The 14,305-nt window shown below is 43.2% G+C and overlaps 1 protein-coding gene across 3 annotated transcripts in view; it reads right to left on the reverse strand.

Moving 5' to 3' along the window:
• Positions 1–1,397: 1,397 nt before the first annotated feature.
• The window catches only part of LOC138593283 (C-terminal-binding protein 2), a 121,825-nt gene continuing 108,917 nt past the window's right edge, over positions 1,398–14,305 (reverse strand). For all 3 annotated transcript variants that reach the window (XM_069664221.1, XM_069664220.1, XM_069664222.1), the window contains 5 exons: positions 10,322–10,536; positions 8,933–9,063; positions 6,395–6,522; positions 5,821–5,938; positions 1,398–3,184 (listed from right to left, as the gene is read on the reverse strand). In XM_069664221.1, coding sequence (XP_069520322.1) covers positions 3,004–3,184; positions 5,821–5,938; positions 6,395–6,522; positions 8,933–9,063; positions 10,322–10,536 — 773 coding nt within the window. In that variant the 3' untranslated portion in view covers positions 1,398–3,003. The remainder of the gene's footprint in view (positions 3,185–5,820; positions 5,939–6,394; positions 6,523–8,932; positions 9,064–10,321; positions 10,537–14,305) is intronic.

The following is a 14,305-nucleotide window of genomic DNA, read 5'->3' on the forward strand; positions in this document are numbered from 1 at the left end:
TCCTGGGTTAGTGATTGTAGAAATAAAAGTCTGCACAGAATTTCTGTCTCTCCATTGCAATCAATATGTACTTTGCTGTGGCATCACAATAGTAGAATGCAGTTATGTAACATTCATATTACTTGAGAGTAAATCCTTTCTTCCTCGATTCAACATTTCTGAGAAAACAAGACTTCCTGGTAAAGTAAGGATTGAGTTACTAGAAGTACAGAGAGATTTTCAGTGACAACAAATGGTGTCAAGGTTTAATAAGTAACAGCTTAAAAGATTATCTTTTACCCCTGTGAAGCACAAATCCCATGCTGTTGGGTATTTTGCTTCAATGTGGCTAATTTAACGGGTTATTACTGTCATATGCTGCATTTTATTTTCCGTTATCAGGACCAGAGGAACAGCACACACTTGTCATATAAGTGGTGATACACGTATCAATTTTTACATCAACAGACAACGTAGACCTCAACAAGCAACATGCTGAGACACAGGGCAACGAGGCTCTCTGTACTCCTCCGTTCCAGTCACAACTACGGCGTTACCATAGCAACCCCTAGTACGACCGCAATTTAAGCTAGCTCAAACGATCTAATACAAATCTGCTCACTGACAAATTCCACGGCAATAAACCCTCAAATGTGTTTTTAGTTCATATTTAATTTTTACCTGACAGATGTTCTCCACACGTTCACTTGACCGGAGCATTTCTAATATAATTCTGTATATTGATCACAAGAGGTCGCTAATCTGACATTTCCAGATCAGAGGCGGTTGACCTTTTTCAATAGGTGGTGAAACACGTATCAACTTTCACACAAGCAGACAACGTAAACATCAACAAGCAACATGACGAGACACGGGGCAACAGACCTACCTCACTGTACTCCTCCAGTTCCAGTCACAACTACGGCGTTACCATAGCAACACCAAGTACGACCGCAATTTAAGCTAGCTCAAACGATCGACGACAAATCTGCTCACTAACAAATTTCCCGGCAAAAAAGCATCTCAAATGTTTTGTCAGTTTATGTTCAATTATTTTTACCTGACAGCTGTTCTCCACACATTTACTTACCAGAGTTATCAGTAGAAGTTCCTTCCTCTCGGCACACTGCGCTTGGATGGCCGCCATTGTTCAGAAACTTTTTCAGGCCAAAGAGATCACCAAAATCTGGGCTGTGATTGGAGCATGTCTGATGCAATTCTGTATGTTGACCACTCGCTGCCACTGACATTTCCAAATCAGAGGAGGTTGATCTTTTCCACTATAAAAGTGTACAGTCAACATTGATGTTGGTGTAAAAGTTGATACATGTATCACTACCTTAAGATTATAGTAAAGAAAGTGAACTTCCTGCCCTGATAAGTGAGCACTGAGGACAAACGTGTGTACAGACAGCAGGTTCTCAGAATCGTATCTTTTATTTGAACTGCACTGAATGCTAAATGTTCACCTTGTACAAGAAACAAATACAAATACTCACACTAAAAACAAAAACATACTGCTGGCTGCCTCGTCTGCTATTGTTGGGACACTAAGTAGGAGTTTCTGCTATTGCTCTTACAGAGTACAGGGTGCCCCAAAGAACCTGGCCTTCAATAGAACAAAGAAAATCGAAGAAGGAGAGAAGAGAGAGAGAGGGGCGGATCACAAAGGACTATGGTTATAGGAACATTTAACTAGGCATTACAAATCTAACAGGACTCTTCAAAACTCTTTAACACCAAAAACGTGGGATGCGCCTTGTATATAAAAATACCACAATGGAGAGGATGAGGGAGGAGAGAAAATATCCAGACTAACCACATTAGTCTTATCTTTTTTTTTTCCTCAAAGACAAAATCCTGGGAATAAACAATATCTGCAAAAAAGTGTTTTCCTGAGTCATTAAGAAATGAAGTTTGCTTTAACCCTTTCCTGTCTTCAGTGTGAGATGTGCTCAAAGAAGGGAGGGTCACAATCCAGAAGTGTCCGTTTGTCGACAGGAGAATCGGATTCCTTCATGCAAACTTCATCATTTTTTATGATGTGTAAAAAAAAATGTTTCTTCTTCACAGGTCACAGTCACACTGATGCATCACCAACTTTTAATAACTAGAAAGAAAAGTTAAATATCTGCCGACAGCTCCCTCTGAATGCATACGACCTCAATATTCAGCTACAATCAAATGTATAAAGTGAATGTTTTAGTGTTAACTGCTGACAGCTCACAGGTGCAGAAGAAAACCCCTCACACTGTGTAGAAGCGCCCTCAAGTGGTGAAATCCTGCAACTGCAACTGTGACAGATTTCATACGTCTTCCTGCCAGGAAAGGGTTAAAACCCACTCTAGATTACTAAAACTGATGAGCAATCTTTTCCTCTTGTTGACGAATGATAAATATATATAAGTCAATAATCCATTTTAAGTCATTCACACTGAAGATCGAAAGAAAAATAAGAATAATTCTCTTGTGAGGCATAATGAGGGGCCTAAACAACACACATTAGTTACATAAGGAGGGCTGGAGGAGAGGTGGAGGAGAGGTGGAGGATGGCGGGGATCAGGAGGGGAGTTCAGGGGAGGGGGGGAGATAAGGTCCAGTAGCACATGATGCCAAAGTTTGTCTCTCTTGTACGCCCATTGTTGTGTTGAGATGTGGGCCTACGTTTCCCATGAGCTCTGAGGTGTAGAGAGGGGGGCGGGACAGAGTCTCATCGGGTAATCCCGGAGCGCTAAAAACACTGGACTCTGTGTCCACAATCATAGGCATGTCCCGAAGAAAAAAAACGAAGAAAACAAATCATCAAAGAGTAAAGTCGGTCTGAACCCAAAGAGACAGAGAGTAAAAACTAAAACGTTAAAAGTACAAATTCCCCGGAACACTTCTTCTGTTCCCAGATGCCGACTGGCTCGTTGTGTTGTTTCACTGTCTCTTGGTCCCAGTTGGTCGGTTGCGGTTGTGATTGGTTGGTTGTGAGTTGTCGACAGGTCGGATGAGATGTTGCGGTTTCGATCCCTTCTGCTGCTATTGCTCGGTGAGGTGCTCTCTGGTCTCGCCGTGTTTGGAGGGCTGGTTGGGCGACGGGGCCTGGGAGGGGTGTGTACCAGAGGGCAGGGTGTGGGCGATGGGCACCCCACCTGGCACCATGCCCTCTAACGCCCCTGGGATGCCGCCCGGAGCCACTCCAACTACACCCGGCGGGTATCTGGAGAGGTGGAGGTCAGCAGTTAGTGTAAAAAAACAAAACAAAACAAAGGGTTGACAAGCCCACATCCCAACACCGTGATAAACATACCTAATGAAGCTACTGGCTCTTTTCCACCACAGGAACTTTTTCAGAGAATTCTTAAGCTTCATTTAATTCTGTAAAAAGTTCCTGCTCTTAAAGGGATACTTCCCGATGTTTTAGGACTTATTCGTGTATTTTTTTTGTGCTATATCCTTTGATTAAATTAAAATAGCACCAGCTTCTTCCATCTAAATATGTTCTTTTATACGTAGAGAGTAAACTGAATATCTTTGGGTGTTGAACTGTTGGTTGAACAAAACAATATGTGACTTGTTGTGGGCAGTTTTCACTGTTATGTGACATTTTGTAGACCAAACAAAAAGATAATAGATACTAGATTAATCTTTGATAAAGATAGTTGTTGGTATGCTAACTGTTTCATTAGGTGATTTTGACAGCAGGAACTTTCCAGGAACAGTGAGCTTGCGGCTGCAGTCTTTTCAACATGGCGGCTGAAATATAACGCTGCGAGTACTCGATCAGCACTGCAGGCCCCGCCCTAAATGTTCCTGGACGTTTGGAAAGTACAACCGCCCGAGCAGGGACTTCTCAGGAGGTAAATCAATTACCCCGGAACTAAATTTAGACCCTGGTTCCTGCTATTGAAACGCACAGAGTTCCTCAAAAGGCTCCTAGTTCCTGCTGTTGAAAAGAACCTTATGATTTGGAAATTGGATGTAAAATAACCAAAATTATAACTGGTTAAAATTTTGGCTTTCAGGTGCACTGTCAGGCTGTAACTACAGATCATTCATTTTTATGATTAATATTTCTGTCAGAAACAGTTTATAGACTGTTTACAAGCTCTGAGCTCCCAAAAATGAATACTATAAATTGCTTGTTTTTGTCTGATCAACAGTTCACAATTCAAAGATATTCAGTCAACAATGTTATAAAACAGAGAAAGTTGGCAAAAAGATCCAATAATTTATAAATTATCAAAAAGTTGGGTGAAAAAAAGAGCCATCATGTTAGAATATTCTGCTGTGAGGAAAAACCACAATAGTACGGAGGCCCAGAAGGGTCATATGTGAAATCATTTCCACTACTTTTGTGTTATCTTGGAATACATTTTTCTTTGTCTCGAAATTTTTTTTACTTTGGATCTGAGGAAATAAATTTTTTTGGTAAGAATGCAAACCCAATGCTGGGAAATACAACAGAATTCAGAAGAAACAAATATTCCCAATCTGAACCCTTCCGGGCTTCCGTACAGTAACACCATTCAACCAGTGAGGGGGAAAAGGACCATACAGTTCAGGGGCTTTGCCTCTGACAGAATATGCCCAAAAATTCATTAGAAGAAAAAACCATGAAGCACGACTCCATCCAGGAAACTGCATCTGAATGGCTCTGTGTTATCATGCTTACTGGAACCCACATTCACAGCCATCCACCTCTACTCTGTGTTCAGTCAAACAGGTGAGTACTGGGGGGTTATAGTAGATAGGGACAGGTGAGTAGGGTTTTATATCCGGGACCTGTCGGCCCGGATGTTCGTATTTACCTGCTCCTGATCTAGGCATTAATTTTGTCTTGGGGGACACCGGTTGCTACGGCTGGAAGAGCTTGGCTGCGTGAAAGAAAGCACATGGAGGCGGACACGCTGAGATCAGGAGGAGCCCACAGAGGGACATGAGGGGCAGAGAGTTATGACCTTTCTACTGCTACAGAGGACAGTTAGTGAGGGGACAGGATCTTTATCTATGTGGGGTCTAAAGAGGGGTGAGTTTATTGATTAATACAGACACTGGCAAAAAAATATGGTGTAACATAGCAACTTAAGAAAACATATTGCACAATAGTTAATGATTGAGCCGACCGATATATTTGTCAGCCGATATTTTTCGACTGATATTTATTGGCCGATAATTTTGGGCCAGTATTTATTGGCCGATATTTTTGGACCAGTATTTATTGGCCGATAATTTTGGTCCGATATTTATTGGTCAATAGTGTTTGACCGATATTAATTGGCTGATATTTCTGGACCGATACTAAGTGGCCGATATTTTTGGTCGATTTTAATTGGCCGATATGAGCATATAACAAAATATTGGTATCAGCATGTTTTCCATCATGCGGTGTTATGAAAACTGTTTTACAGATCATATAACGCAGACAACATGTTCTGTCTGCATCAGTTTGAATAAGGTGACAATGTCTAATAATGTAAGAAAAAAATTGATACAGATATTTGTTTAAAAAGTGGTCTTCTGAGTACCTTTGTATGGTCTTATCTGTACAAATATTGTTCCCATTTCAAGTAGAAAAGGTAGATTTTCTTTTAAACGCAATATTTGAGTGGGTGCCAAAACACTAAGCGGCCATTTTCCCCTCTCTAAAATCAGTATCAGCCTTCGACATCCTATATCGGTCGGACTCTATTATATTGGGTGAAGCAAATATACATGTCATGTCTTTCTTCATATAGCAAAAGAAAAAGTAATTGGGACTGCCAAAGAAACAAAAACTTTTCTCAGTTGTACACAAGTTTATTTCTGAAATGGGAAGTAGGATGTTTTCTAACCATCTGCATGTGCAGTGCCTACCTGTAGGCGGCGCCGTTGAGCTCAGGGTGAACGCCTGGTTGATCCATAACTGCCCATGGTGCCGTGGTGACAAAGAACTCCTTGTTGACGCAGTTTCTTAGGCTGTCTGGGATACGGCCTGTCGTATGAGAACACACACACAGGGTTGAAACCAGTGAGGCTCACCGGCGTGAACCACACACTCTAAAAAGGACATGTTACGGGGGGGCGATTGACCACACGACAAAGCGTTAATGAGTTCAGCCTGACAAACGTATCGGGCTTGGATACACAAATGCAAATTAAGATCATTTAACAATCTGATGTTCCCCCCCCTCCCCGCTCTGCTCTGTTCTGCGTCGTGGAGCTAATGATGACATCTATTAAGAGGTCCAGATTTAATAAAGGCTGCCCGGGGCCTGCTGAAGTGGAAATGTGACATCTGGGAGAGAGAGAGACGTGCAACAGGTCACACAGTCAACTGAGGTGAGGGCGGGATATGAGTCCGATATTCTTGCAGCTCAGTGTAACACCGGACTAGCACAACACTACTGCTTTACAGTCAGATATCAAACGTGCGGATGTGTCTGCGTACCGGTGATGGCTCTTCGAATCTCGGTGGCTGCTGCCTCCCTCATCTCCAGAGAGGCCTGCTCGCTGTACCAGGCTGTGTGCGGTGTGCAGATCAGGTTGGGAGCGTCTTTCAGGGGGCCCTGAGCAAATCTGCAACACACAGAGGGAAGAAAAAGTAGGAAAAGGACACATTATTATTATTATTTTAAATATTAAGTAAAGGAAACTGCAGCGGAGAAATCTGCTAGAATCTTTGTCCTTCTTTTCAATAACTTCTCTTCTCTCCTGTCCTTCCTCTCCTGTGGCACTGAAAAACAGACCAGCACTACCTCCCTCTCTTCCTCTATCCTTGTAGCACCTCGCCTGGTTACGTATGTGTGTCTGTGCCTGATTCAGTGTCATGTCGCGGGGGATGGAGGGCCAGCATTATGAAACCGTCCCCCTGGTGACACACTGGGTCAGCAGAGCATGAGTTCAGCTCTGTCGGGCTGAGTTTCAGCCTCCTCACGCAGCCAGTCAGCTGAGCAGCCGTCCAGAAAGGAGCAGCCGTCCAGAAACCCAAACTGCTGCGCGATGCGTGAACAACACATCAACACCAGTTACACCCCTGAGACGAGGAACACGGTTCTTAGAAAGGTGGAGAACTGGGAGGCGTGTCGAGCTGTTTGCCCTCCGGTGAGATGGAAATTGAGACTGTAGCTCGAGGTGCCACGGAGTGACAGGACTGCAGGAACAATAGTGTTATAGACATAGGAGCCTAAATGTTTACAGTAGCTTTTGGAATGATGCAAACTTTTTCCTACAGGGTGAAAGTGAACGATATATATATATATTTTTTCTTGAATTTGATTAGATTTGAGAGAAAATTCCAGTGAAATCAAATTGATATATAAGCTTTTTTTTGGGCCATTTTGCCTTTAATAGACAGGACAGCTAAAGAGAGACAGGAAATGCAGGGAGAAGAGAGTGGGGAATGACATGCAGCAAGGGGCCAAGGGCGGGAGTCGAGCCTGCGGCTGCTGCGCAGGGGGCTGTAGCCTCTGTCTATGGAGCGCCTGCTCCAATTGAGCTAAACCAGCGCCCATATTTAAGCTTATTAATCACATATGTCTTCCATTTTCTGTCATCAGTTTTTCATCTGATGACTCATCCTGGACGACTCCTTGGGAAGCTAGCTAGCATATTAGCATCTCATGCTTGCTAACCCTTTTTATTCCTCCTAACACGTTAGTGTTTTTGTTTACAATTTGACTGGTAGCACTTCAGCACTGTTGGTTGTCGTGAATGCCAATCAACTTCCCCCACAAGTCTCTCCCAAGTTCATTAGTGATCCATGTAGACAAGAAATACCTAAATATGTGGAGTCTTTTTCTTTTTTTTTTAAATTACATTTTAAAATAACTAATGGTTTTACAGTCATCATTGATTATCAGTATTAACATCAATGATTCATCTTTCATTTTTTTCACAGTACATTAATAAAAAATTTAAAAAAAGGGGGGAGAAAAATAAATGACAACATGGGGTGTTCACCGTTCATTAATGAAGGTAAAACAAAATTCACGGATGAATACACACGTGTTTATATCCAACATAAACTGGGCGTTTTGGGGTATTTTATGATTTCCAGAATTCCCAGAATTCCTCAAATTTGGTTTTCTGAAGCCTTATCGAGAAGGTGGAATTCATGGTAATTCACGCTTTATACTGCCCGTCAGGAAAACAAACCGTTACTCTAAGTCCTTCAGTCCTTCTGCTCTGAGGCTGTTGACAGAACTCACCTGTAATAAACGTTTTACTGATTCTTTGTTCTTGTGTTTAACCACAATAGGGCTTTCACACTTGACTGATCTCCACGGCTGTAAGCCTTTACATTCACGTAGTAATATGATGTAATGTGCAATGCATCCTGTTGATTGACTTAAAACTTTTTACTGTGTGAATTTTAATTTCTGTCCAGCCCTCGTGTGAGTCATGGTGCCAGCTTGCACCTCTGGCTCTGTGCTGATTTATGTATTTATCGTCTGACACACTCCTGATGCTGTGAATGTACGTCTGGTCTGGGTGGGCTGTAAAACCTGAATTGCCCTTTGGGATAAATAAACTTGTCAGAATCTGAATCAATTCTTTTTCAACTAAACTGTATCCTACAAACATTTCACAGTGCTGACGTCGGTGAGTCCTCCAGGTTTTGACGCATAAAGAAAGAGAGGATACGCTCTTTGTTGCACCTCTGCACTCTCAAAATCCACCTGCAGCATTAACTCTATTGTATTTCCTCTGATGGGAATAAAGCGAGCTCTCCATCGCCCATATTCCATTACCTGCAGGGCCCTGAAGGAGGCTTTTAGAAGAGTATGAGCTGTCTTTAACTCGTCACTTCAACCATTGTTTCTGCCTGCCTGTCTGCCTGTCTCTCTTCAGCTGTTTAAAGCGCCTGTCCGTGTAATTTGTTGCTTTCTCTCCCTTCCTGCGCGCCCATCTATTTCCCCGTCTGTCTGTCTCTATACGTGAGGCGTTCAGCTGTCTAGCTTTGAGAGGAATTTTCGTGTGCTCTTACGTGAAGGGCTCCGTCTCGTGAACGTCCAAAGCGGCTCCACGTATCCTTCCCTCCTTCAAGGCCTGGGCCAGGGCCTTCTCGTCCACCAGGCCTCCCCGCGCGGTGTTCACCAGGAACGCACCCTGACGCATCTGTGGTGCAAAATCAACACAGAAAAAACAGCCGGTTATTTAGAGACAAATAATCAGATGTTTGAGTTCTTTTGTGTCTCTGTCAGCCTGGCAGTCGAATTAATCTGTTTGATCTTAAGTGGGACATCAATCTGGATTGGATGTCTGCATTTAAGGCTCTGAAAAGACATAACAATCTGTGACACCTTTGTTATCCCTGACACCTGACAGATCTAGCAGACTGGGAGAAATACTGTCACTGATGTGGGATAGAGAACGATCTTTATTCAGAAAGCGAGAGATGATTTGAGGGATGAGCTGAAGGATGAGGCAGTGCCACCACCCCTCGCTGCTTGTGGGGGGGATAAAAACGCACAACAAAAAAAGTCTAAGAGGGAAGAAGAAGGGGGGAAAAAAATCAAATGAATATGCTCAGAGGAAAGTAATCCCTTAATCTTGACAAAAGCTGAAATCCAGGGGCATGAAAAGCCTTTACGCTGGCAGGCAGGCAGTCTTTTATTAGGCCGTGGTGGTTCTGACACACGCAGAAACACACAAACACACACACGTTTCCACTTTGGAAGCGGAGAGCGACTGCCAAGATTTTTGGTGGGGAGAGAGAGGAAAGTGTGCTTTCATTGGAGCACTTAAGAGGCAGCTGAGAATCTCCAGCTTTGGAAAAGACACAGAGTTAACTAGTTTGGGCTATTACGCTACTCCTGCTTCTGCTTGTCTCCTCGAACGCTCAAACTGGAAGAGAGAAAGACGAGAAACATTTGTTGGCAACGTGGGGAGATATTGATAGAGAGATGTTTCTTCAGGCGGTGCAGTTCCTCTTCCTCCCTGCAGGTGTCTCCCCAGGCAGCACCTCGGAGTGCAGTTATTGACTCAGAGAGCAGCACTTTCCCCTCGCAGTGCTCCCGGCCCCCCTGCTGCGCAGCCTAGTCGATATATTTGCTGTAGCCGTGGGCTGGCGCTAATTGCATTTGACAGAGCAAAGGAATGAATTTGTGTCCAGCTTTGGTGGAGCTTAAGATAAAGAGCGGGGAATGCGCAGGCAGGAAGGCTGCGCTCTCTCTCACTCTCTCTCTCTCTCTCTCTCTCTCTCTCTCTCTCCCTTCCTACAGACTGTAATGCTCTTTAGGACGGCCTCCAGGCTGACAGGGTAATAATACACCAGCCGCTCTGCTTGTCTACCTGCTAGATAGCGCTGCGGTAAAGCCCAGGTCAGGTCGCACGTCTGCACTAAACGTATGCGTGCAAGTTTTTCCTAACGCACCTGTTTGATGGTGAAGTCATTGATGAGGTGGTGGTTGTGTTCGTTCAGGTTGCAGTGCAGGGACACGCAGTCGCTCTGGTACAGCAGGTCCTGCAGGGTGTAGACGCGCTGCACGCCCAGCGAGCGCTCCAGCCCGTCCTGCAGGTACGGGTCGTAGAAGATGACGTTGAAGCCGAAGACTTTGGCCCGCACCGCCACCGCCTGGCCCGAACGACCTGCAGACACACACACAGAGAGGTATTTTAATTCTGTGAGCAGACAGACACAGAAGAAGAGCAGCTTTTACTCTATACGGGGACTAAAGGTGTTGAGTGTTTTGGATCATGTTTTTCAGCAACTGATGTCACAAAATTTATTCTGAGTTGAGACAAGTCCAAAGATTTCCTGCCAAGATTCAGTCCAGTGAACGATGCTTTATGTGACGTGATGAATGTGAATCACATTTTCATTAAGATGAAAGAACAAGAGCGCTCCATCCAGATAAAGAATGAGTACAATCTGTAGGACTACACATGAAAAATATCCTTTTACGCTGGCACATTTACAGCTTACTTCATTATGTGCGCTGTCCCTATTTATTTAACTAACGACAGAAACAGATATGTGATTAAATAATTAGGATAATTCCCGGTCAGATCAGTGTGTTTTTTAACTAGAATTGTTATTTATTCAGGGTTGGGGTTTTATTGTATTTTTGTTTGTCTGCCAAGCTAAACCGGTGCCCCGTTTTTTATGTTTTAGTTTTAATGTGTGTGTGTATTTTTTTTTTTAACTACATAAAGGTAAGTATGGAGGCAATTTTGTGTCTTTATTATGCAATCAAACAGAATAGGTTTAAAAGCAAAACAAGTTTTATTGCAAATAAAACTCCAAAGTTTACTCAAAGGTTTCGTTTGCGGATCCAAAAGTTTAATTTACGGGAGCATCGGGTGGAAGATGTAAGTCTCTACAGGCCAGTCTCGATCAGAGGGACAGCTCGACAACATCCACTGTTGAGACGTGTCTTACATCTTTCAGCCGAGGTCCCGCCCACGACATTCAGCACAACAGCAAGCAACTTTTTATATTGCAAACAAAACTTTTGGATTTGCAAATATAACTTTGATATTCTAACAAAACTTTTTGATTTGCAAACAAAACTTTGATTTGCAAAAAAAACTTTTTATTTTTAAACAAACTTTTTGATTCGCAAATTAAACTTTTTGATTTCCAAATTAAACTTTTTGATTTGCAAATGAAACTTTTTTGATTTGCAAAAAAACTGATTTTTTTTTATTTGCAATAAAAAACTTTTTGATTTGCAAACAAAACTTTTGGATTTGCATTAATACATTTTTAATCACAAATGTATGTTATTTGCAATAAAAAAAAAAAAAAATTGATTGCAGTGTGGAGTTTTGCTTTCAAACTTCTGTTTGATTGCTTAATAAAGACACAAAATTAACTCCATAGTTAAGAGCTTTAAACACATGAGTACTACTTAACACAGTAAACATCATCAACATCTTTTAAATGCAAAAAAAGCGAAAACGTGTCAATCTTTATTGGTGGTTTAATCTAGAGGGTGGGAACTCAAAATGTAATCAATAGAGCTACTCATTTCTATTTAATATGTCCCACTTCTGTCGAATCAAACAGCCTTTTTCTTATATTCACATTCTCCTTCTGCTCTGACGTCTGTTTTAACACAAATGACATCATATTTGGGAGCAAAGACGTCATTTCTGGTGTCTATATAAGATTGAAAAGAGATTTGCTGCTGTTGGAGAGAAAATGATTCATGAGGGATAAGTAATGATTTAGCAGGAGGCGGACAATGTGAGGCTGCTGCTCTCTAGTCCAGCCTGTGAGACGGTGAATAAGAAACTGACTGTGTAGTATATCAGCCTCTCCCTCTGTCTCTCACAGCCATTTGTTGTGTGGGCTGAGAGTCTCTGTTCCTGCTCGGCAGCAGCAGCAGCAGAGACAGAGTGATGGAGAGTTGGATGTTGTTGCTCGTGGAGAAAGATCGATAAGGTCCTTTACACTCTCAAGATCTTCTCTTTGTGATGGAGCGTTATGTCTCGCTCTCAGGCTGCACGGTCGAGGAGAAATGTTCTCTCTCTTTGCTGCACCAATGAGAGACGGCAGCGTAAAGACTCGGCAGCCTTGTAATACTTACCGTTTGCAATAACTCAGGCATTCATTTTCATGATGGTGGTAAACTACAGCTGCTTTCTTACAGTGAAAAAAACAACCTTCCTAAAGTGTTACATCTTTTTATAGGGCATCTATTTTTCCTCAGCTAGCCCTGGATACTTCTTCTTCACTTACTTTACCCCTGATTTTCCCAGAATACCTTTTGACGAGGCCCAGAGCACAAGCATGAACTTGTTGCATTCAGCTGCTTTTCCAGGAACAGGTTGAAAGAGCGCTAGAGACAGTAACAGCAGGGGGGAAGGAGTGTTTTCAGGCAGTTTGAAACAAACCAGGTTGACTCCTGGCTGCGGTACAATCTGATTTACTGAAGCTGCTGCTGGGGGGGGAAGTCAAAATTGGCATCTCTGCTTCTTCCACAATGATTTCCTCCCGCTGTGATTGTTGGAAAATTGGTGCAAAGTGGAGGGTTTGGAGAGGGGCCGTATCTTTGATTTTAAGGGTACAATGAAGTCTAATGTTAAGAGTTACGTTTCCTGTAATTTGATCTGAAAATGTTTCACTGTAGCTGCTCTAGAAACTACTAGAACTGTTAAGTCTCCCTCTCTACCCTCCCTAACCAATCAATGCCACCAAAAGAGAGCAGATACACTCGGGTTGATCTCCGTCGCTTCGCTCTCTCACCTCTCGGTGGCAGATTTTTATCCACAGTCAAAAGGAAGGGGACGACACTAATGTGTGAGGCCACGGCGCTGAAGATGTGTGAAACGGTGGTGATTTGGAAGACGTGGTGTCGACTGGTTCGAGGTCAAAGCGAAGGGAAGAAAGCCGCTTTGGTAAAACATCCCATTCAGCGCTCTTTTGTGCAGCTGGCAGCCACAAACATGCTGGTGGATTCTTGTGCTGCTGCGAATTTCTTCTGAACTGAACTCCTAGCTATGCACCTAGTGAAGCTTGATAGTATGGGTAAAACCTTTAACATTATAATGATCAAGATATTCAAGCAATATCACACGAGAAGGAGCGATGTACTGAATATCAGCACTGCTGTGATTCAGTCGTAGGCACAAGGCCGCAGGCTGACCTGGCTGCCTTCTGAACACTGTTAATTAACATTACAGCAGACCGTGTGTGTCTACACTGATAAAGCTGGTACCTCTGAATCACACAGCCACTGCAGCCTTCGAAGGAGGCGGTCCACGCAGGATGCTCCATTCATAGCCTGCACAGACGGCTAAAGCCGAACTGAAATGAGATGGTCTGGTCGACCCTTGCGTCACCAAACACTGCTCCTGTCGCCTAGCAACAGAGAGCTGGTGGGCTAACTAGCTAAAAGTCCGCTGTTTCATTCGAATTGGAGCGCAATGAATCTTGGGATTCAGAGGGCCGTGAAGGATGCACCTGATAGATCGTTCGCGGCCCGGGAAAAGGAGGACGCATTTTTCGGCTGCATCCGAAGGAGCCTTTGAAACGCGACAGCCTTCAACGCGCCGCTGTGACGCAATCGGCCTTCAAATACGTCCTTTGAAGGACGCAGCCCCTGGATTGGGACAAAGCTGTAGTTTGAAGAAACTATACAATACTTACCACAGATCAGCTGTTTTTTATCAGGTACATTTATCTGTTTGTTTTAATTTATCATCAGCCAGTGAAATAAGAGTCTGCTGTGTGATTCAGAGGTACCAGCTGATTAATGTAGACACACACAGTCTGCTGTGATGTTAATTAACAGTATTCAGAACACCTGGCTGAGGCGGAGTGATACACAGATTGAAAAGTCCCAGTGATGTTGTCCTCTATATCAGCACTCATGGAATGCCTCTTGTCCAATCAGATTACTTGGTCAGA

This window comes from Semicossyphus pulcher, unplaced genomic scaffold (genome assembly GCF_022749685.1).
Source record: "Semicossyphus pulcher isolate SPU_LCO1_2020_fin unplaced genomic scaffold, fSemPul1.0.p SCAF_16, whole genome shotgun sequence".
NCBI classification, from domain to species: Eukaryota; Metazoa; Chordata; class Actinopteri; order Labriformes; family Labridae; genus Semicossyphus; species Semicossyphus pulcher.